Here is a 24,803-nt window from a genome sequence, read left to right as displayed (position 1 = left end):
TTTGATTTTATAATGTATTATTAAAAGTTGAAATTAAGATAGCATTATTAATAAATGCAGTCATTGTTTTTTTCATGTTAACTAATGGAACTTGTGTTACTGAACAATAATAACGAATCAGTCGTTGATATATAGATAGGCCCACTGTTCTCTATTATAGATCAGTGGATGGGCCATGTTTTAGGTTAGAAACAATGTTTGAAAATAAATAGCTCATTAAGTCTTTAAGTAAGAATTATTTGAGGCTATTGTGAAGATTAAAGCGAATATAAATATCTAAATGACTGAGTGTGAAACATTATTTACACAGTTTTAGGAAAGTAGCGCAGCTGATTTGTTTACTGGGTTACCGGGGTAACGGCAGCGCCCTCTAGTGGCGAATGTGCGTCATTCAGCGCGTCTTCACTTTAACTCGCTCCGCTTTTCTTCTCATCTGTGCTCATTTAAATTAAACCGTTGCCTTTTTAAAGTTCTTAAGTAATCATATGAGGCTGCATCGCAATTTTTCCATAAATAAACAGAATAAATTAATACGTTTGTTATAGGCTACTGTATAAGTTAGGCTGTTTTGTATTTTGTTTTGTATTCGCACTTGTGCTCCTAAATACATTTTCCAGTTCGCACACATCTATTTTTAGTCGCAAATGCGAGTGAAATGCTCGCACTGTCGAGCCCTGAAGTGCATTATAACAAAGTGCATTTTGCTTAAATATTTGCAACTTTAAGTGCTCTGATTAATTGTACACAAATTGTATTAATCTGGAAATTACCACAAGTCAACATTTAACTTTCCAAGGGTACAGTCTGAGCTCACACAAGCACAAAATCTTCTTATTATTATTCTTAACTTCTTATAATTCTTTTTTGTGACACCATATACTGCCATAACATATTTCACTATGAAATCACTTAAATGCTACATCTTGCTTTAACATTTTCCATGAGTTTTTTGAAACTCGCGGGAGCCGCTGCGCCCCCTAATGGCTGGGCGGAGTATCGATACTAAGGGCTAGAATATCGATACTGTATCTTTTTTTATTATATCGGTATGTATCTAAGAATCGATATTTTGAGCACACCCCTAGCTGACCCAAAAAATAAACATTATTTATCCCTCACACTGTTACAAACCCATATGATTTTCTTTCATCAATTGCAATTCATGCAATATAAGTTTTTCTTATTGTATGGCATTTGTGTCTCGTGTACCTGTCATATGACTAACATTTAAGGGAGAGTAAATTAGTTTTTTGGGTGAACTATTCTTTTAAGACTTTGTGACCTAAAAAACACTAAGACTAGGCTATAAGAGTGGGATATTTCCTGAGACTTTGGTGTACTGTAGATGCATATAAGTGTGAAAGCACACAGAGACATTCAGCTGTCCAGGGGCCACTGGGAACAAAATGAGTCAGTGGTGTGGGCGAGCAGGGGGAGGGGTGAATGTGAGCCGACCTGAGTCATCCTAAATGTTGTGCATCATCACGCCAGCATAACCATCCCAAAACTACAGCAGTGCTGTCCTACAGCCTTTATGCCTAACAACCTCCAAACTAGTCTGACTGCTCCAAACACAAAATATAACCTACTTGACCAGATAACACTAGCACATTTTCTAACCTAACTGTCCTGCTGAGACTAAAACATAACAATGCCCTTACAAAGTGTTTAACAATTAAATTTTATTTAAAATAGCATTGATATTTATTTTTTTTATTAAAAGTGCATCCTCTTAAGATCTTAAAAATCCATCCTTGTGGAGATTGAAAGAACGGCATCCTATCTTGTTCCGTTGTTGTAGTTTTAAATAAATATCAGATCATTAAATCTTTATTTGCTGCCGTCACGGCTATAACGCTTCTCCGACAAGCCGCTTCTTCTTCAGCTTTGGCCGTGGTACTGCGGGTTACACCAGGTGCCCGTGGACACTGCAGACTAGCGGGCCGCATGTGTACTGCACGTCGACGCAGAAGTATAAATGAAAACCGACGCACAGCTTTCGGCGTAGAGGTCCATTCATCCAAGCAGGTTTATTTTTTCTTTATTTTTTTTCCAATTGACCTAAATTTGTCTACTGGTTCTTCCAGTTAAATGTCAGACTGCTCTCTGGTGATGCATGCTGGACTTCTCCATTCATTTAGTTCTCTTAAAACCATCCCTGCAAAGTTCATGTGTCTCCACTTTTGAGTGTAATGCCCACAATTAAACATCCAATCAACAACTGATGCATAGAACCAAGTCAGTTCTAAAAGTCCACTCAAAAACCTTGATGCTTAAAAAGGAACCCATTATGCCCCTTTTTATACAAGATGTAATACAAGTCTCAGGTGTCCACAGAATCTGTCCGTTTCATTTGAAAATACCCTACAGATCAAACATTATACCATTTTGAGTGGAAGCAAAAGCATGCTCTTTTCATGCATGCATCTTTAAGTGCAAACAAGCGGTTGTTCCCCGCCCCATTTTCCAGAATAGGGCTGTGCCTTTATAGCTCATGCCTCGGATACTCTGCCAAAACAAAACATCGTTCTTCATCATCAGGAAGGCTTATTTGCATGCGTTTTGAAGCCATAAACATCCGAAGCATGCGCACAGAAATCCACGGTCACACGGCATGCGAGTACTAAACCAAGTTCTCTTTCGTGTTTTATTGCGCTTAAACTGTCAAATACTCCCACAGTGTTTTCCCACAAAAACACACAAAGCTTACATTTTTAGTGACAGCAGCGTAATATTCAGTACCTACTGCTGTCTATGCGGTTAATATGACAACACTTACTGCTCTTGACTGAATAACTTCAGTAGCTTTAATAAGACAGGTCTCATGCCAGGATCACTTCTTTGTAGATGTGTGCCCAACGCATGCTAAACCAAAATATACCTTCATTAGCTAGCTGCGTACTTGATTCCAGAGACACTACTGGAAGCGAAATGAACTGAGCTGCACGATGACGTCACTGAATTGACAATGAACGGACTTTAACTGAAAAACTGACGGCTTACTATTGTCCTCTTTTAGAACTGATTTAGAGCAGAAATTAAATACAGATTGTCAAAGCATATTTACAAAGCGCTATATAAATAAAGGTGACTTGACCAAAACAGGTGAACAGTGGGTGGTCTACAGTCATATAAGGAGACTCTGTATATGACTCGGAGGTGGGCATATTCAAATAGCTAGCTATCTACATAGAAATTGGCTGCAAATAGAAACGGCTCACCGGATGACAGACTTTAAGACTCAGACTGCCCGTAACAAACTGGCTGCAGGTTCTCTTTTCAGCTTTTAAATACAGACATCTAGTTAGGTTTCTGGCAGACATGCCAGAAATCTAACTAGATGACAAAATGTTTATCTGACAATCTTCTAAAGAGAAGATTGCAAGGCTCAATCGTGAACAAACCTCATTAGCTTTCACATATCAAACAAGCGCACTGAGCTTCCGTTTACCATATTTGATGAGCTCTATTTAGTTTGAAACAACATGGACAAGTAAATAACATTTATTTTGTGGGCAAGCTACCATTTAATGCTGTTTTACGGTCCTACAAGACATGTAGTAAAGTTAAAAAAAAAAACCCCTGATCAATAAGAATTGTGTGCGCTGTCTGATTCCCTCATCATATATTTCCCCTCAAGAATACAGAAAAAAAGTGTTCCTCTCTTGAGATTCACAAAACAGTTGCTGAAACCTACTGTGCTCATGTGGGCCGAGAACAAACAGATGTGCGAGTTAAGAGATTTGCTGAGATGGCCACAGCCTCAAAATGACGAAATCTAAGCTAATATGAGCATGTAGCAACATTCCCTCATTACTCAGAATCCCACAAAGACAACTAAACCCTACCAAAAGGTGAATGACTGATCCAATCTAGATGGGTGTTGAAGTGTGGGAGGACTCAATAGTAGAACAATTAATGGTAGTTATTTAGGGCTGGGTATCGTTCAAAAATGTTCGATACCGATACCTTGAGTTCGATACCAGTTTTAATAAGATTACATTATCTCAAAAAACTATTTTTTTAGCTTGTTGACATGTATACAGACTCAAAGCCTCATCTCCTGAGCCACTGCACAAAGGAACAAAATATATCCAACACAATAAATAAATAATTTTAATAAAGTCCAAATAGTTTTCAGTTTACACATCTGTTAGGCTACGTTTACATTAATGCGTGTTCATTTTAAAACACATAGCTCAGACAGAATCATCATTTCTAGGTTGTTAAAGACTTCAAGAAATTTAAAATCTTCATCCACTTTCATAAGTGGCCGTTTTATTTTCTTTCACCATATGTTTTATTATTATTAAATTCTGGTGTAGTATGTCTAATTATTTGAATGCATAAAAACAACTTAGTTTATTTAAATTTATTCTTAAAATAGCCTTATGAAATGTTTTATTTTTCCTCAGAAATTCTGTATCTGGTTTTCAAATTAAGACATAAAACATTAATTTAATTTCTCTTTAAATTATTGAAAATCAAATTTTATTTATTTTGGCAAACAAAGGGGGGTTACTATTAAAATTAAAACATGGAATAACTGTTATGTGATCATTACAAAAAAAAAAAAAAAAAAAAAAATGTTTTAATAGTAGCCTAGTATTAGCAGTGCTGTCTGCTGAACAATATTAATATATTTCTGCTGCAGTGTCTTCCAAGTTAAACCAAACTTTTATTTTGACGGGTAATAGTTTTTAGTTTGTCTGGAATACCTTTACAGTTCTGTGTGTATATGATATGACGCTAGTTTTACTCGAATCAAACGGTAAAATGCTCATGAAGTGACTCTCAGAGCAGGTCTGGAGATGTTGCTCATGTGTTTATGTCCTCATTTAGAGAGGCGACAGACGCTGAAATGACCGCGAGAGTCACGCGAGCTTCAGTCTGTGTATAATAAACAAACCGCGCGATTTAAAGAGCAGACTGCTCCGTGCGCTTTCGAAACGCTCTCGCGGATGTCAAACACTGATCTATCAGCGCTGCGCCGCTTCTAGCCAAACACACCTGGTGCTGCAGGATTATTGGCTCACTGACGGTGATGAGATTAACCCCTTAGGTATCGAAATTTGGTACCGAACGACAAGACGTTTTTCGATACTCGGTGGTATCGAGGCAATTCGGTCGGTGCCTAAAAAGTATCGAACTCGATACCCAGCCCTATAGTTATTAAATATTTGATGTTTAGGTGAAACACTGTCATGTGGATTAGAACATAAAACAACCATAGAGCGGGTTCATTTTATTGGTTCATTCTTAGTTTATGATTAACCTGAACCAAATGAATGGTTAATAAAATGCATCTTCGTGACAACAATTCTTGGCAACCACACTGTAAAATACTCCAACAACTGATCAATTTCTGCCAAGATTTTAAAGTTTTTCTCGTAAGAACCAGAAAATGAATGCAAACCCTTCTATCCTTGTAAACTTAATTTAACATGTTACGGTATCCAGTAATGCAAGCACACATCACTCAAGGGACGCTATGACAATCGACAAAATTGAAACTCTAATTGCCTTTCCTTCTGTGACTTCTATCTGTGAAGTAACAGCAAATAAATTAATTAGGACAGGATTTAAGTGGATTTTAGAAAGTGCTGTTGTGCTAATTGCTGGATTGAAACTCATCATTTGGCAAACTTATGGTCCATGACATCATGTATCATGAGGATTAAGATATATAACATATCAAAGATTAAGGCACGTTGAAGGGAAAATAAATAAAATGTGCAGGCATCTAAATGATAAACAATGCTACATTCCATTTTTTACAGACTGTGATGACGCGTTTCAACAGTTGTAAATCTAGCAAAATATTTTATATTTTCATTATCTAAAATTGTAATGCATATTTCTAATAGTACTCTGTGCTTTATTACCTTTACTAAATTACAGAAAATTTTACCAAAACTAGTTAACTGTGCGAGTACAACTGCCCGAGTTATCAAACTAAGGCTGTAACAAACGATTATTTTCTTCAGATTTTATTATCTGCCACATCCCGTAGCAAACTGGACAACGAATTACTACTTGCCACCATTTTCTTTAAATAAATAAAAACACATCAAAAAAAGAATTGGTGAAAAAAAAAAAAAAAAAAAGTTTAAAAATAGAAGTCAGTCGCCTTCAGGTAAATACAGTGACATATGTAACTACAATATGATTCAAGTAACTTTTCTCTTTATTACTCCTTTAAAGTAATAAAGTGGGGAAGTCGAGGCCTAAGGGTTAGAGAGTTGGACTCGTAATCCAAAGGCTGCGGGTTCGAGTCTCGGGCCGGCAGGGATTGTAGGTGGGGGGAGTGAATGTCCAGCGCTCTCTCCACCCTCAATACCACGACTGAGGTGCCCTTGAGCAAGGCACCGAACCCCCAACTGCTCCCCGGGCGCCGCAGCATAAATGGCTGCCCACTGCTCCGGGTGTGTGTTCACTGCTGTGTGTGTGTGTGTGTGTGTGTGTGTGTGTTCACTGCTGTGTGTGTGCACGTTGGATGGGTTAAATGCAGAGCACGAATTCCGAGTATGGGTCACCATAGTTGGCAGTATGTCACTTCACTTCAAGAAAATTCTATTCCAAGCGCACCACACATGAAGTTGTCAACACGATGTAAATGTTAAACAAATCACTTGTTAAATATTTTCGCAGAAAAGATACATTTGTCTTATGCATCTTGTACAAATTTGTCTTATACTATGTTCAAAAATACAAGGAAAATGCTTTATTAAAAAAAAAAAAAAAAAAGTCAAGGTAATTCAAATTCAAAATGACTGATGGTATAAAACCAGTACACTTAACTATAAATGTTCTGTAAAAACAATGAACAGCAGCATTCAGCCTGTCACCATGATGCAAACATGAAATATCAGACATTCAATTGTAGTTCTTTATAGGTTTTTTATTCGATTATGCTGCTCTTCCATTGTTTTTTCTATGTAAACCTGGAAGCGCTTGACTGTTGCGCTCACGTCTCTTGCATGAAACGGCAGTCTAGAAAACACGGTGCTCAAGTTAAATGAAGTTCACTTCCATCTTCTGGCATTTTATCCTATTGCACTGCCCTGTCGCATCTTTGTGAATGACGCCTAGCGATATATAATATGATCCTTCAGAGAGCATGTCATCGTGTGCGCCGATGTGAGGTTGGATCGTCGTATCATGGCCTAACTTTCTCAGACCACATTGCTAAAACTGCCCAGTCCTGCAGATTTGCGTTATACAACATTAGGAAGATAAGCCCCTTTCTTTCGTGACATGCAACACAACTCCTTGTTCAAGCTCTTGTTCTGTCCAGACTGGACTATTGCAATGCTCTCTTGGCAGGTCTTCCAGCCAATTCCATCAAACCTCTACAATTGATCCAAAATGCCGCTACAAGATTAATCTTTAATGAGCCGAAAAGAACACACGTCACACCTGTTTATCAATTTACACTGGCTACCAATAGCTGCTCACATAAAATCCAAGGCATTAATGTTTGCCTACAAAACCACCACTGGCTCTGCACCCCTTTACCTAAATTCATTACTTCAGACTTATATGCCCTCTAGGGATGTAACGGTATGAAAATTTGTCATCACGATTATAGTGACCAAAATTATCACGGTTATCATTATTATCACGGTATTGTTAAAATGTGTTGGAGATGTTCAAAAAGTACCGATACATAAATCACTTCACCCAGTTTTATACTTAAAAATCAACAAATAGCAAATAAAATGACTTTTTGTTTGCATAATCACTAAAACAATAACATTACCAATGAGGTCTGGATTTTAAATGACTTGACTGACACCAGTTTAATAGCATGTTCAAATAAATAATGTAAATGTTCAAATAAAGCTTTGAAAAAGTTTCATAAAAGGTAAACCTCACATTTCAGCCTTTAAAGAAAAGAGTTAAGTCAAAATGATAATTGATTAATAAGGGGAAGGGGAGGGGGAGGGGTGTGTGGCCATGTATGGTGACCCATACTCAGAATTTGTGCTCTGCATTTAACCCATCCAAGTGTACACACAGTAGTGAACATACACTCGGAGCAGTGGGCAGCCAACGCTGCAGCATCCGGGGAGCAGTTGGGGGTCCGGTGCCTTGCTCAAGGGTCTCACCTCAGTCGTGGTATTGAGGGTGGAGAGAGTGTTGGTTATTCACTCCCCCCACCTACAATCCCTGCCGGACCTGAGACTCGAACCCACAACCTTCGGGTTACAAGTCCAACTCTCTATCCACTTATCTGCTCCATAAATAATTCTGTATCGCTTATCTGAATTGTTTAAATGTGTAGAATCCACATAAGCTTGTTTTTCATCAACCGGTTAAAATTTAGAGCAGGTCATGCAAATTTAGTCCGTTTTTTGGCCAGAGAGAAACTGCACACGTGAAATGTAAATAAGTGTCTGTAAATCCACTCTCTGACAGCAGGTGGCGCTTTATACGGAAAAGCTGAATTACAGCTGATTCCCGTGAACTCCGCGAACAAAGCAGTATTGTGTTTAAGAACACTTCCTTTAGATATTACATGGAGCTAAGATGAAAACAAAATGCCATCGAATCGTTTCAGAAGACAGTCAGATCCTTCAGAGGTACATTCATATAATTAATTCACTGATATATTCATTTGTATAATTCCCTCAGCACTCTTTTAAAACCTAGGTTTTCCGCCGTTTTCTCTCAGAATGAAACTACTCTGCTGCCGTGCGCTCGTGACACTGTTACACTCTGCTTTATGCCGGACAGTATTTATTTATCGTGAGTTGTTCAAATCGTGGTAATCGAATACGGTTTTAATGATAATTAAAATATGAAACGGTAATACTAACCGTGGGGAATTTTATCATGATTTATCGTCAAACCGGTAATCGTTACATCCCTAATGCCCTCTAGAAGCTTGTGTTCTACAAGTGAACGACGCATCATTGGGCCATCCCAAAGAGGCTCAAAATCACTTTCATGGACTTTTTCATTAAAATATATATATTTTAGATATTTTTCACTCGTCTCCTTCGCTCTGGTTAAATAGCAAAAGTGAAGTGAATAGAAGGATGACTGCTCTGGTTGTTAAAGAACACAGCAGGAGCGCTATCTGTAGGGATCTATGATCTCCGCGATGCAGAGAACGCGCACGGAATCCAGTCATAAAAACGGAATTTACAGTTAAACGCGGAATGTCACGGAAATTGTCAAAGTTTGGATGAATTAATGAAAAGTAGGTCATTACACTTAAATCAAATCGCGATATGGACTAGTATCTGTAAATATTAAGCTGCAAAAGTCGATTTAAATATGAATCCTGCATGTTCTGCGCGTCTCTGTGTGAATGTGCGGTTTTGTTTACTAATGTGGCGCTCGCGGTGATTTCAGCGTCTGCCGTCTCAATGAGGACATAAATACATCAACAATATCTCCAGAACTGACCTGAAAGGCACTTTACGAGCATTTTACCATTTAATTTGAGCAAAACTAGCGTCATATCATACACACACAGAACTTTAAAAGTATTCACGGCAACCCGTCAAAATAAACGTTCGGTTTAACTTAGCCTATTAAAGACCGTGTGCCAGAAATAGGCTATATTACTATTATTTAGTAGAATGTACATAATACTACTACTGTTCATTTTTTTTAAAGAAATAAAAATCACAAAATATTTTAATTTTAATAGTAAATCCCCTTCATTTGCCAAAAATGTAAATGTTTAATTTTCATTAATTCAAATATAATTTAATTAAAATTGTTTTATGCCTTTATCTGATATCCAGTAAAATTTAAATAAACAACACAGAATTTCTGAGGGGGAAAACACATTTCATAAGGCTACTGTAAGAATAAATAAAAATTGTATGCATTCAAATAATAGACATGCTAAAACACAGAATTTGGTAACAATAAAGCATAAGGTGAGAAAAAAATAAACATTTCATACGGCCCTAAACGTGTCATTTTTTGTTACACTTTTAATAAATTAAATGTTAAATTGTATAATTTTCATGATTTTAATGAATTAGACATGCTTTTAGATTAATAGCATTTAAAAAAAAGTCCAGAAAAAAATTCAAACGGAAAAAAAACGGAATCCAGAAAAATTCAAATGGAAAAAATTGAATGTAGAAAAAAATAAAACTGAATTTGGGGAAAAATAAAAGGGATTTCATAGGGCCCTATATCTGGAAAAATTTTGGTTATGAAGCAAATGAGAATATCAACAAATAGAACTTTGGATTTTAATTAGTACATGTATTAGTAAACGTTAGTTTCAATTAACATTTAACTAAGATTAATAAAAGATTAATAAATAAATCAACAAAGGCAGTACCTCAAGACATTTCTTTGTTCATGTAAAATATACCGCATGTTCTCGACTTGTTACATTTATCTTTAAATAAAAAAAAATTACCCCCTTAATATTGTGGCAGTTTTTTTCTCCGTGGTATCGAAAATGGTATTGAATATCGATATTTTTCAACGTATCGTATCGAAGTTAGAAATTCCAGTATCGTGACAACACTAGTAGATTGTGTTTAACACGCACAAAAAAAAAAAAAAAAAAAAAAAACACCCGACACACAGAAGGATAGAAATTCTACATCGATTTAAAAAAAAAAAAAAACCTGCGCTGGTATCGGATTGGATCGGTATCGGCGGATCCTCACAATTTTCAGGATCGGATCGGTTCTGAAAAAAATGGTATCGTTGCATCCCTAGTTTCAACATTGATCTGTCAGTTCTCAGGCGACTTTACTGCCCCCACCTCCTCAGGAGAGGATAAACCTGCTGTCAGATGTTATAGATGCTACAGTGATTCATTCATTAAGAAACCTGCCTTTATCTGTTCATTTTGCTAGTTTCAAGCAGTGCGAGTTTAAATCAGCTGAGGAACATGTAAATCTCCACTCATGACTTCTCTTTGCAGTGTTTATCATGGCCTAATGTCCACAAACTACAATAAGCATTACATGCTATCAGTTTCAGGAGCCTGGCTATCTGCAAAACCATGGTTTCAACATTATACACTGCTCTCTGTGCCACCGTTTCAATCAATAGCACTGTTGCACCTTCACAAGGAAAACAACATGTAAAGGAAGACCTGTTTTTAAGACACAAGCAGGGCTAAAAATACGAATCTAGTTTAAAGTGGAAGGATGGCCAGTGTCCTCAAAGTATTGGACTTAGATGACACTTGGATTCAGAGTGTCACTGCATTAGAAAATATTAGAGCAAGAGTCATTTGTGTTCAGCAGATCACTTCACAATCACAACGTTGCACTATCCATTTTTCAAACCTTAGAAAAGTATTTTTGTGCTCTATTTCTAATGTAACTACATTCACACATGACTTGAAGTCCTTCAGGGCTGCTTTCTAGAAGCAGGGATGCTTTGAAAGCTTAATTCAGTCTTGGGGTTTTGAAAAGCGCAGCAATGCATGCTCCAAAAACAAACACGGCCATGAGGTGTTCATTCATTGATCTCCCCTCACAAAACATCTGTGGCACACAGCGAACAGCACCGAGCTCGTGAGACACGTGCTAGACGCGTGCTCCTGTCACAGTCACATGACCTCTGCGCTGCTGATACTGTAACACACACACACACGTCGAAGCACTTCAAACTTACCGGTGCTCCGAGATCAGCACGTGCATTCAAGCACCTTACTGCATTTTCAGGTTTCTAGACTACTGGCTACTTCCTTATTGTCATTTGAGATCCGGTAACACTTTATTTTAAGGTGTCCTTGTTACATGTAGGCCTACTTACTACTATAACAACAATAAATTATGCATAATTACATGCACGTACCGGTACCGATAAGCCAAACTCTAACCATATAGTACGTACAAGTAGTTAATATTACTCAGTACTTATACTAAATTTATAATTACACTAGGACACCTTAAAATAAAGTGTAACCGGAGATCCAAAGTAACTTGCAAGACACTTCTTAATCCTTCAGTCCTCCTGGAGTAGTAAACTAGTAAATCAACACACGCGAGGTTTGAACCTACGACCTTTCAGCCATCAGATCTACAGAGGCATTGTGACTTGTTCCCCACAGACTCACCGCGATCAGCGTGCTGTTTCTGCTCTGCTCCCCGGCTGTCCCGCTCGCTCCGTCCGCCAGCTCCGCGCCGGTTCCTCCGCCGCCGCCCGTGCCTCTCTGCCCCGCGGGGTCTGCGCTCGCCGCCGCCGGCTGCCGGTGTTTGTTTGAGCGCTTGGCCTTGGTCTGCAAGCAGCGCTGATGCAGCGCGTACGTCTGCTGTCTGTCCATCTCCATCCGCTCCATGGCCGTGCTGTCATAGCGGTTCTCACAGCCGGTGTGATGCCGCCGGTAGAGCTCGATCCGCCGCCGCAGCCGCTGCATCACCGTGCTGTGCCGCGGAACCACGAAATCCGCCATCATCCAGAAGAACCGCGTTTATAAACTCACTCGAGTCTCCGGACCGATAGTGCAGTTTCAGAGCCTGTGTGTGCGCGAGTCTCTTTACAAAACACACTCAACTGCCTCCATTTGTATCACTATCTGCCTCCTTGTACAGCAAAAGAAATGGCACATAGTTCAGATTTGTGCGCTTATATTCAGAAAAGAGTCCAAACGCAAAAATTCAAGAGTTTCCTTTTAACTAAAGACACAGAAACCACTGATCTCCCTAATATAACTGTATTCAAGTCGGGAGTCCCGACACAAAGCAGACTGAAGTCAAAACTACGACTTTATGAATGAACGCGTAACAATAATAACTCTTGCATCTTAAAAAAAACAAAAGTTACATTTGTTGAGACATGTATATAATTTAGAGAAAAGTATAAGAGGAATAGAAACTTTTACTTGAGCAATCTCTTTTTGAAAACTCGTAAATATTTACCTCCCGTTTATATGATAAGCGACACGTCCTTAAATCGAGTTTTTCTCTCGTCGCGAAACTTTTTAGCAACAGATTAAAAATAAACGCAGATTTTTCGCCTCACAGTTGAAGTTGACAAAAGACGTACTTGAAATAAAACCTATGGACGAAAGGTTAGAAAGTGATGGGAAAGAGCGCATAGATTACACCCATTCAGCCCAAAAACAGCACCTCAGAGAGAGATTTACTAGTAAAAGTAACTTATAAAGTAGCAGTGCGGCTAACAGCTGATCCTCAGTTACATTACAGACACGGATGTAGCTTAGCCTGCCTGCTAACTAGCCCTCAAACAAAGCATTAGAAACTCACTTTCTTCCCAATCTGCTTCAAAAGTCTTAAAGTACACACATCCAACTACTGTCCCCCGGTTCGACTCGACATGAAAAAGAAAAAGGCGAACGGTAAAGAAGCAAACTCTGACTCCTGCGCTATCTCTATTGTTTTCCAGTGTTCAGGCAGTTGTTGGTCGCCATCTTGTAACTATTTTCTTTTTCTTTTTTCCTCTGTTTTATCCACGCGATGTGAGTGACAGATCACTCGGGCAATCACAAACTCCCACTGTAAGATCAAAATACCCACACATTCCTATGAAACTATGAAAAAGTAGCCTACTTTTTTTTAAAGCTTGAAGATTTAAAGTGAAAAAAGTAAAACATTTAAAAAAAAGATTGAATAATGATAGATAGATAGATAGATAGATAGATAGATAGATAGATAGATAGATAGATAGATAGATAGATAGATAGATAGATAGATAGATAGATAGATAGATAGATAGATAATTTTTACACTCCTTTATTAACACATTTTTTCTTACAATTTCAATTCATTTTCTTTAATTTTCCTCTTTTTTAAAGTAAAAAAAATTCTTTACACATTTTCCTCCAAATTAAAAAAACATATACAGTCATGGCCAAAAATATCGGCATCCTTGGTAAATATAATCAAAGAAGGCTGTGAAAATTAATCTGCATCAATCTCCTTTTGATCTTTTATTTTTTTTTAAATCACAAAAATCTAACTAAAATTTTTATTTAAAATGGGGGGAAATATCATTATGAAATAAATGTTTTTCTCAAAAACACGTTGGACACAATTATTGACACCCCTAGAAATTCTTATGAGTAAAATATCTCTGAAGTACATTCCCATTCATATTCACAATTTTGAGCACTCCAGGGGGATTATGAACATGAAATTATCCAGCCATGGCATCCTGTTTCACAGAAATATAAATAGGAGGGAAAACAAAGCCGGAATTCCCTTAATCATCCATCACAATGAGAAAAACCAAAGAATATATTTCTGAGGTGCAGCAAAAGACAATTGAGCTTCACAAATTAGTGAAGTGACATTGAGAAAAGAGCTAGAGCAGTGAACATTCCCATTTCCACCATCAGGGCAATAATTAAGAATTTGCAATCAACATAAAATGTTACAAAACTGCCTGGAGGAGGACACGTGTCTATATCATCTTAATGCACGGTGAGAAGGAGAGTTTGAGTGGGTAAAGATTCTACAAGGACCACAGCTGGAGAATTGCAGAAAATAGTAAGAAAAGGGGTAAGAAAACCTTCAAAAAATTGTCAAAGTCAAGTCACTATTATTTGTATAGCGCTTTAAACAATGCAAATTGTGTCAAAGCAGCTTTACATCAGCTTGATATAAAGCTGGGTGGCTTTATATCAGCTTTACAGTATTTAGACGGGGAAATAGTGTGTCGAAATAGTGTCATTTTCCTCTGGACAGACAAATTCAGCAGTTTAAATCTAGGCTGCAGCAGAGTCAGATTGTGCAAAGGACTCATCTGGTTCCTGTGGTCTTGTCCCGATGGCCGTCTTGGAGACAGGGTCTTCACTGGGGATCAGTCTCTGGGGATCATCATGTCCTGGACTCCGCTGACATTCAGGGCTGTAGAGGTCATCTCTAGGAGCTGATCCACCATCTTATCTGGATACGGACTGGATTTGGTTGGCTACGGTGACCTCGTAATAAGAAAGAAACTAATATTAGCGTAGATATCATTCTAACGATGTTACAAGTACATCTATTATTATGGGAAGTGTTCCCGGTTTCGGTTGACCTAATTAATGCAGCCTAACAATCCTTTAACGGATTTGAATTATAGAAATGCGATAGTGTATTATGTTTAAGCCAGGTTAAAGAGATGAGTCTTTAATCTATATTTAAACTGGCAGAGTGTGTCTGCTTCCCAAAAAGCGTTAGGAAGATTGTTCCAGAGTTTGGGCGCTAAATAGGAAAATGATCTCCCGCCCGCAGTTGATTTTGATATTCTAGGTATTATCAAACGGCCAGAGTTTTGAGATCGCAGCGGACGTGAAGGACTATAGTGTGATAAGAGTTCCCTCAAATACTGAGGTACCAAACCATTCAGGGTCTAATAGGTAATTAGCAAGATCTTAAAATGTATACAATGTTTAATAGGGAGCCAGTGCAGTGTTGACAGAACCTGGCTAATATGGTCATACTTCCTGGTTTTAGTAAGAACTCTAGCTGCTGCATTTTGAACCAGCTGGAGTTTGTTTATTAAAGGCGCAGAGCAACCACCCAATAAAGCATTACAATAATCTAACTCGAGATCATGAACACATGAATTAATATTTCTGCATTTGACATTGAGAGCATAGGTTGTAATTTAGATATATTTTTAAGATGGAAAAATGCAGTTTTACAAATGCTAGAAACAGGTTTTATCAAAAAGTACACCAAGGTTCCTAACTGATGACAAAGAATTTACAGAGCAGCCATCAAGTATTAGACAGTGATCTAGGTTATTACATGCAAAAAAAATTTGGTCCAATAATTAACACCTCTGTTTTTTCAGAATTTAGCAGTAAGAAGTTGCTAGTCATCCAGTTTTTGATATCAACTATACATTCCGTTAGTTTTGCAAATTGGTAAGTTTCATGGGGTCGCGAAGAAATATGGAGCTGAGAATCAGCATAACAGTGAAAGCTAACACCATGTTTCCTAATGATATCTCCCAAGGGTAACATGTAAAGCATGAAAAGTAAGGGGTCTAGTACAGAGCCTTGAGGTACTCCATACTGCACTTGTGATTGATATGATACCTCTTAATTTACTGCCACAAATTGATGGCGGTCAGATAAGTACGATTTGAACCATGCCAGTGCACTTCTTCTAATGTCAACATAATTTTCTAGTCTATTTAAAAGAATGTTGTGTTCGATAATGTCAAATGCAGCGCTAAGATCCAGTAGCACTAATAGAGAGATACAACCATGATCAGATGATAAAATCAGGTCGTTTGTAACTCTAATAAGAGCAGTCTCAGTACTATGATATGGTCTAAAACCTGACTGGAAATCCTCAAATATATAATTTTTCTCTAAGAAGGAACATTATCTTTGACAGAAAAGGGAGATTCGAGATCGGCCTGTAATTAATTAATTATTTGGGGTCAAGTTGTGTTTTTTTAAATGAGAGGCTTAATAACAGCCAGTTTGAAGGGTTTTGGGACATATCCTAATGGCAATGATGAGTTAATGATATTCAGAAGAGGATCTGTTACTTCTGGAAGCACCTCTTTTAGGAGCTTAGATTGAACAGGGTTTAACATACAGGTTGTTGGTTTAGATGATTTAACAAGTTTATACAATTCTTCATTTCCAATGGAAGAGAATGAGTGGAATTGTTCCTCAGGGGATCTATAGCATACGATACTGTGCGATGCGATACTGTGGCTGACAGCTGCATGGTTACAATTTTAGCTCTAATAGTTTCGATTGTGGAAGTAAAGTAGTTCATAAAGTCATTACTACTGTGCTGCTGGGTAATGTCTGCACCTGCTGATGTTATATTTTTTGTTAATTTACCCACTGTACTGAATAAATACTTGGGGTTGTGTTTGTTTTCGTCTAAAATTTGTGAAGTGTCGAAGTGTTTATGTTTGTGAAGTGTCGGCCGTTCTATCTGCCGCGGGAGTTCACGGTCATTGTTATCGTCGTGGTTTACATTCCCCCGTATGCAAACGCTAAAGACACGCTTTGTGAACTGTATAGCGCCATCAGTGAACAACAAACAAATAACCCCGACGGCTTTTTCAACATAGCCGGTGACTTCAACCATGCAAACCTAAAGACAGTTTTGCCAAACTTCTACCAACATGTGAACTTTGCAACAAGGGGAAACAACACACTGGACTTTGTTTATACAACAGAGAAAAAAGCATACAAAGCTGTACCCCGCCCCCACCCCAGGTACTCGGACCACATCACTGTTATGCTAATCCCAGCATATAGACCACTTCTCAAACTCGCCAAACAAAGGAAGACTCTGTCCTGGATTAACCCACGAAAGGCTGCGGGCCCTGACAACATACCTGGACGTGTACTGAGAGACTGTGCTGCAGAGCTGACGGATGTCCTAACAGACATCTTCAACACCTCACTGAGCCAGGTAGTCATCCCCAAGTGTCTCAAATCCACCTCCATAATTCCAGTACCAAAGAAGTCACCCGTGTCTTGTCTGAATGAATATTGTCCCTTAGCACTGACCCCAATCATGATGAAGTGCTTTGAGAGGTTAGTCATGCATCACATCATGCATCCAGTCTCCCAAACACACTGGACCCATTCCAGTTTGCATACCGTCCAAATCGTTGCACGGACGATGCAATATCCACCACTCTCCACCTAGCTCTTACTCACCTGGAACAGAAAGACTCTTATGTAAGAATGCTGTTCATCGACTTCAGCTCAGCATTCAACACTATAATCCCACAACAGCTCATCCACAAACTAAACTTGCTGGGCCTTAACACCCCCCTCTGTAATTGGATCCTGGACTTTTTAACTGCAAGACCTCAGTCAGTCCGTGTCGGCCGCAACTCCTCCAGCACTACCACACTGTGCACAGGTGCCCCACAAGGCGTGCTCAGCCCGCTGCTCTTCACACTGCTGACCCACGACTGCACTGCCAAGTCCAGCTCCAACCACATCATCAAGTTTGCTGATGACACAACTGTGGTAGGCCTCATCAGCAACAACGATGAAACGCTCTACAGAGAGGAAGTGGCACAGCTGGCGAAATGGTGTGGTGCTAACAACCTGTCCGTCAATGTGAGTAAGACAAAAGAGGTTGTGATGGACTTCAGGAGAAACTTTGTTGACCATCCCCCACTGACCATCGACGGCTCAACCGTGGAGAGAGTCGGCAGCACTAAATTCCTGGGGGTGCACATCTCAGAGGATCTCACCTGGACCACCAACGTCACGTCACTCAAAAAGAAGGGACAACAGCGCCTCCACTTTCTCCGCCGGCTGAAAAGGGCAAGTCTCCCACCACCCATCCTCACCACTTTCTACAGCGGCACCATTGAGAGTGTGCTGACCACCTGCATCACTGTCTGGTATGGGAACTGCAGTGCTGCTGACCGCAAGACCCTACAATGGACAGTGAACACTGCCGCAAAGGTCAAGATCATCTGTGCCCCTCTCCCCTCCATCCTGGACATTTTCCTTACACAATGCTCCAGCAAGGCCTCCAGCATCGTGAAAGACCCCATCCACTCCTCCCACAACCTCTTCCAGCTCCTACCATCTGGTAGAAGGTACCGGAGTATCAAAGCTCGCTCTGTCAGATTGCTCAACAGCTTTTTTTCCCAGGCTGTGAGTGCTCTTAACTCCAATCTCCCTGTCCCCCTCTGACCCCCCACTCACCCAACTCATTAATACTGTTGACAAATTTTCCTAAGTGCAATTCTGAGTGTGCTACACCAAGGTGAGTGGGCTATACAAACCACCTGTAGTAACGCACTCATTCCACTATATGCACACTAGACACTTTCTATGAACACTCCCTGCTACAAAGACTCAATAAAAAAATGTTTACTTGAGCATTGCACTACAAAATAATGTTTACTTGAGCATTGCACTACAAATCTTTTTGCACTATGCGCTGCTTCCCACAAAATCTCTCTTTAATCTGCACAACAATTTACAAAATATATATACAATTTTTATTTCTATCCTTTTGCAAAATTTCATGTACAGTATATATGTAAAGTTCTTGTACAGTCTCAGTTTGTGTATGTCTAGGCAACTAGGTATAGTAGTTATAGTATTTATATAGTCAGATGCTCTTTTGTTTTTTGTTTTTCTCTTATACTTGCATTGTTGTATGTTTATCTTATGTTTAACTAGTATGTAGCACCGTGGTCCTGCGAGACACAACATTTTGTTCCACTATATGTCCACACATGTAGCAGAATGACAATAAAGCTCAACTTGACTTGAAATTGACTTGACTTGAAAAGAGACGTAAAGTAAGCAGATCTAGTAGTTTTTAAGGCTTTCCTGTAGGAGAGAGTATTTTACTGCCAAGCAATATGAAATACCTCTAATTTAGTTTTTCTCCAGCTGCGCTCCATTTTCCGGGCTGCTCTCTTTAGGGACCAAGTGTGCTCATTATACCACTGTGTTGGACTCTTTTCCTTAATCTTCCTTAAGCGTAAAGGAGCAACCGTATCTAAAGTGCTATAAAAGAGAGAGTCCATAATTTCTGTTACATCATCAAGTTGTTCTGTGCTATTGGATATGCTGAGGAACTGAGATAAGTCAGGTAGATTATTTATAAAGCAGTCTTTTGTGGTAGAAGTGATGATTCTACCATATTTGCCATGTGCTCGTTGTCCCTTCCCCATCGTTATCTCATTAACTACTTTAGCTGCCATCACACCTAGTTTATCAATCTATTTTCCCTCTATTTAAGTTCCCCTCGTGTGTTGTCTTGTATCTGACTGTTGTGGATTTATCATTAACACTTGTTTCTTTGGATAACGTTATATGAAGCATCATTAATTCTAACTAATTATACTTGAAACCCGACCTCTGAGAAATACTGAAAATATTGCTATAAATTGTAGCAACACCTCCCCCTTTACCTTTTGGACGCGGTTCATGTTTGTAGCAGTAATCTTGCGGGGTAGACTCGTTTAAAGTAATGTAATCATCTGGTTTTAGCCAGGTTTCTGTCAAAGCACATCTAGTTTATGGTCAGTGATCATCTCATTTACAAAAAGTACTTTTGTAGACAGGGATCTAATATTCAATAAGCCAAGCTTTATCATGCATTTATCTGTATTATGTTTTTTATTTGTTGAACATCAATTAAATTGTTACTCTTACTTGGGTTTGGATGTTTTCTGTATTTTCTAGTTCACGGAACAGACACAGTCTCTATAGTGTGATATCTAGGTGAAGGAGTCTGTATGTGCTGAGAATGAACTGACTCCTGTGACGTGAGGTGGCTAGCAGACGGTCGGTTTAGCCAGTCTGTATGCTTCCTGACCTGGGCCCCAGTTAGTCAAGTACGAACTCTAAGACTATGTGCCATATTTCTAGAGAGAAGAGCGGCACCACCCCAGGAGGGATGAAGACCATCTCTTTTCAACAAGTCAGGTCTGCCCCAAAAATTCTTCCAATTGTCTATAAAACCTATGTTATTCTGTGGGCATCACTTAGACATCCAGCCATTGAGTGAGGACAGCCTGCTATGCATCTCATCACTCCGGTAAGCAGGGAGCGGGCCAGAGCATATTACAGTGTCTGACATCTTACTTGCAAGTTCACACACCTCTTTAACATTATTTTTAATGATCTCCGACTGGCAAAGTCGAACATCATTAGCGCCGACGTGTCTCTATTTTCATGTTCCGTACAATAGAATCGCCAATAACTAGAGCACTTTCATCAGGTTTCTCAGTGGGTGCATCACGTAGTGGGGAGAACCTGTTTGATGCTCTGATCGGAACAGAAGAGCGGTGTTTTGACCCGTGACTATGCCACCTCACAGTCACCCAGCTGCCCTGCTGCATGGGCTCTACTGGAACCGAACAATGTACAGGACTCCCTGAGCTAGTCGGATCCAAAGCAGTATCTACAGCCCTCACGTTCTTACTATCCTCAACTGAAGTTTGGATGCGTAATAATAATAGGCGCGAATGGAACCGCGAGTGACAAGCTAATCAGCTAACGAATGCTAAAGCGCTGCACTCGCATTTTTAAAAAGTGAACAATCAAATTAGTTAGATTAGTTTGATAGATAATACCAGAAATATGGTGGGAATTAAGTCATATATTATCACTTTAAACAATAGAGAGTGAAAGTAAGGTAGAGATTCAACAAAAAAGCCAAGCTACACGGAGCTACAATCACAAACCTCTCAGCAGCACGACAGACTCGTATTTGTCACGTTAAACAACCTCCATTTGCCAGTTTAACAGCTGTAAATTTTCTCCTATAATGCCTTTTCTCCTATAAGGTTAGAGAACACCTGCCAAGGGATCAGAGACCATTCCTTCATCCAGAATCACTCCAGACCCTTTAGATTCCCAGCTCCATGATCGTGCTTCTTCTCTTCAGTTCACTTCACTCATTTTCAATAGGGTTCAGGTCAGAGGACTGGAATGACCATAGCAGAAGATTGGTTCTGTGCCCAGTGACCCATTTTTGTGTTGTTTTTGAGGTTTGTGTTTGGATTATTGTACGGTTGGAAGATCCAAACATGGCCCATTATAAGATTTCTAACAGAGTCAGTCACTTGTTGATTTTTTTATCTGTTGCTATTTGATAGAATCCATGATGCCATGTGTCTAAACAAGATGTCCAGGACCTCCAGCAGAAATATAGGCCCACAACATAAAAAATACAGCAGTATATTTCATTGTACATATGGGGTAATTTTTATCCCTGTGTTCACCAAACCCATCTTGAGTGTATGCTGCTAAAAAGCTCATTTTTTAGTTTCATCTAGAAGCCAGTCCCATTTGAAGTTCCAGTCGTATCTGATAACTGAATATGCTCGAGTTTGTTTTTGGATGAGCTAGGAGAAACCCTCCCGAACAACATGTGGTGATGTAGGTGCTGTTTGACAAATTAAAAAAATATATATTTTCTGACTCCGAGACTCAACTATTTTCTGCAATTCTTCAGCTGTGGTCCTTGGAGAGTCTTTAGCCACTCAAACTCTCCTTCTCACCGTGCATTAAGATGATATAGACACGTGTCCTCTTCCAGGCAGTTTTGTAACATTTTCTGTTGATTGGAAATTCTTAATTATTGCCCTGATGGTGGAAATGGGAATTTTCACTGCTCTAGCTCTTTTCTCAAAGCCACTTCTCTAATTTGTGAAGCTCAGTTATCTTTTGCTGCACCTCAGAAATATAGTCTTTGGTTTTTCTCATTGTGATGGATGATTAAGGGAATTTGGGCTTTGTTTTCCCTCCTATTTATATTTCTGTGAAACAGGAAGCCATGGCTAGATAATTTCATGTTAATAATCCCCCTGGAGTGCTCAAAATTGTGAATATGAATGGGAATGTACTTCAGAGATATTTTACTCATAAGAATTTCTAGGGGTGCCAATAATTGTGTCCAATGGGAATTTGAGAAAAACATTTATTTCATAATGATATTTCCCTCAATTTTAAATTCTTATTATCAAATGAAAGCTTAGATTTTTTTGTGAATTTTTCAAATAAAAGATAAAAAGGATTAACAATGCAGATGAATTTTCACAGCCTTCTTTGATCATATTTACCAAGGGTGCCGATATTTTTGGCCATGACTGTAGATAGATAGATAGATAGATAGATAGATAGATAGATAGATAGATAGATAGATGTATTTTTGCTCTGTCTCACTGTTGACTGTTGCATGCATCGCAGGTTGTGAAGGGTTTATGACCTGATTATGAGGTATAAACAGTTTTTCCAGACAACATTTTTTGGGTGATAAAAACATAAAATACACAGGTAGCTTTGCATAACTTTTCTGACACCCTGCTTGACTACAACTTGCTTTCAGTCTCCACCACAGGTCTATGAGATGCACTGATTGTGTAAAACTGAATTATGCAACTCACACTGCTATCCCTCCCCAAAATAGCTCTCCCTTACACTCTCATAACTGCTGAGCTGAACATTTGCATCTCAAAGAGCTATTCTTACTGAAGTCAATACATTTGTACAGTATATAATTCTCCTGTGTGCAGCAAGGCTTCACAGCTGTCACAGATAACACTCAGAAAGATAGTGATGGACCTGATTCAGGCGAGTTTTAGATCACCACATATGGCACTTTTGATTTCTGCATGGCTTGTAAACCAATAAGTGATGTTTAGTGCATGAAACCAAGGTGTAAAAGCATAGAAACTACAGGTGTAATTAATCACCTTTTGTCTTCATTTGAACGGTTTATTTTTATTATTTCACGCAAAACAAACTTTGTAGTGACATCCAAATACAGTCATGGCCAAAAATATCGGCACCCTTGCAATTCTGTCAGAAAATGCAACACTTCTCTCAGAAAATTGTTCCAATTGCAAATGTTTTGGTATTCACGTGTTTATTGTTTTTGTTTGCACTGCAACAACACGAAAAAACAGAGAAGAAAAGTCAAACTTGATAAATTTTCACACAGAACCCAAAAATGGACTGGACAAAATTATTGGCACCTTGTCAAAATTGTAAGAAATAATTGCATTTCAAGCACGTGATGTTCCTGTAATTTGTATTTAGACACACCTGTGGCAAGTAACAGGTGTGAGCAATATAGTAATCACACTTGCAACCAGTTAAAATGGAGAAAAGTTGACTCAACCTATGTGTTGTGTGTCACACTGAGCATGGAGAAAAGAAAGAAGTGTAAAGAGTTGTCTGTGGATTTGAGAGAAAAAATTGTGGAAAAACATGGTCAATCTCAAGGCTACAAGTCCATCTCCAGAGATCTTAATGTTCCTGTGTCCACTGTGCGCAATATCATCAAGAGGTTTACAGTCCATGGCACTGTAGCTAACCTCCCTGGACGTGGACGGAAGAGCAAAATTAATGAAAAATTACAACGAAGGATTGTTCGAATGGTGGGTAAAGAACCCTCGATTAACTTCCAAACAAATTCAAGCTGATCTGCAGACACAGGGTACAACAGTGTCAGCTCGCACTATCCATCGCAATCTGAATGAAAAGGGAGTCCCAGGAGGACACCACTGCTGATACAAAGGCATAAAAAAGCATGACTGGAGTTTGCCCAAACTTAGGTGACAAAACCACAATCCTTCTGGGAGAACGTACTGTGGACAGATGAGACAAAAGTAGAGCTTTTCGGTAAAGGACATCATGGCACTGTTTACAGAAAAAGAAATGAGGCCTTCAAAGAAAAGAACACAGTCCCTACAGTCAAACATGATGGAGGCTCAAAGATGTTTTGGAGTTGCTTTGCTGCTTCTGGCACTGGCATGAGATCTGATGATTACTAAAGAATTTTGGGGTGCAACGTAGTGGCCAGTTTCACAAAGCTGTGTCTCCACCGGAGGTCATGGGTCTTCTAGCAGGACAATGACCCGAAACACACTTCTAAAAGCACTCAGAAATGGTTACAAACAAAGCGTTGGAGAGTTCTGAAATGGCCAGCAATAAGTCCAGATCTGAATCCCATAGAACCTGTGGAGAGATCTCAAAACAAGCAGTTGGGAGAAGGCATCCTTCAAATCAGAATGACCTGGAGCAGTTTGCAAAAGAAGAGTGGTCCAAAATTCCAGTAGAGAGGTGTAAGAGACTTATTCATGGTTACAGGAAGTGATTGATTTCAGTTATTTTTTCCAAAGTGGGTGCTACCAAATATTAAGTTAAGGGTGCCAATAATTTTGTCCAGTGCATTTTTTGGGTTCTGTGTGGAATTGTATCAGATTTTACTTTTCGTCTGTTTTTTTTGTGCTCCAATGCAAACAAAAAAATAAATAAACATGAGGACCAAAACATTTGCACCTGCAACAATTTCCTGAGAGAAGGGTTGCATTTTCTGACAAAATTGCAAGGGTGCTGATATTTTTGGCCATGACTATCTTTGGAGGCCACTTAACTG

General features: G+C 39.0%; 1 protein-coding gene across 1 annotated transcript in view; it reads right to left on the bottom strand.

Annotated features, from left to right (window-relative positions):
* LOC306853383 (mastermind-like protein 1) overlaps positions 1–13,475 on the bottom strand; it is a 38,411-nt gene extending 24,936 nt beyond the window's left edge. The window contains exon 1 of the mRNA XM_079390742.1: positions 12,059–13,475. Coding sequence (XP_079246868.1) covers positions 12,059–12,397 — 339 coding nt within the window. The 5' untranslated portion in view covers positions 12,398–13,475. The remainder of the gene's footprint in view (positions 1–12,058) is intronic.
* Between the last annotated feature and the right edge of the window lie 11,328 nt (positions 13,476–24,803).

This window comes from Barbus barbus, assembly GCF_936440315.1.
Source record: "Barbus barbus genome assembly, chromosome: 33".
Lineage (NCBI taxonomy): Eukaryota > Metazoa > Chordata > Actinopteri > Cypriniformes > Cyprinidae > Barbus > Barbus barbus.
Note: the sequence above shows the minus strand (reverse complement) of the source record. Positions and strands in the feature narration are given on the sequence as shown.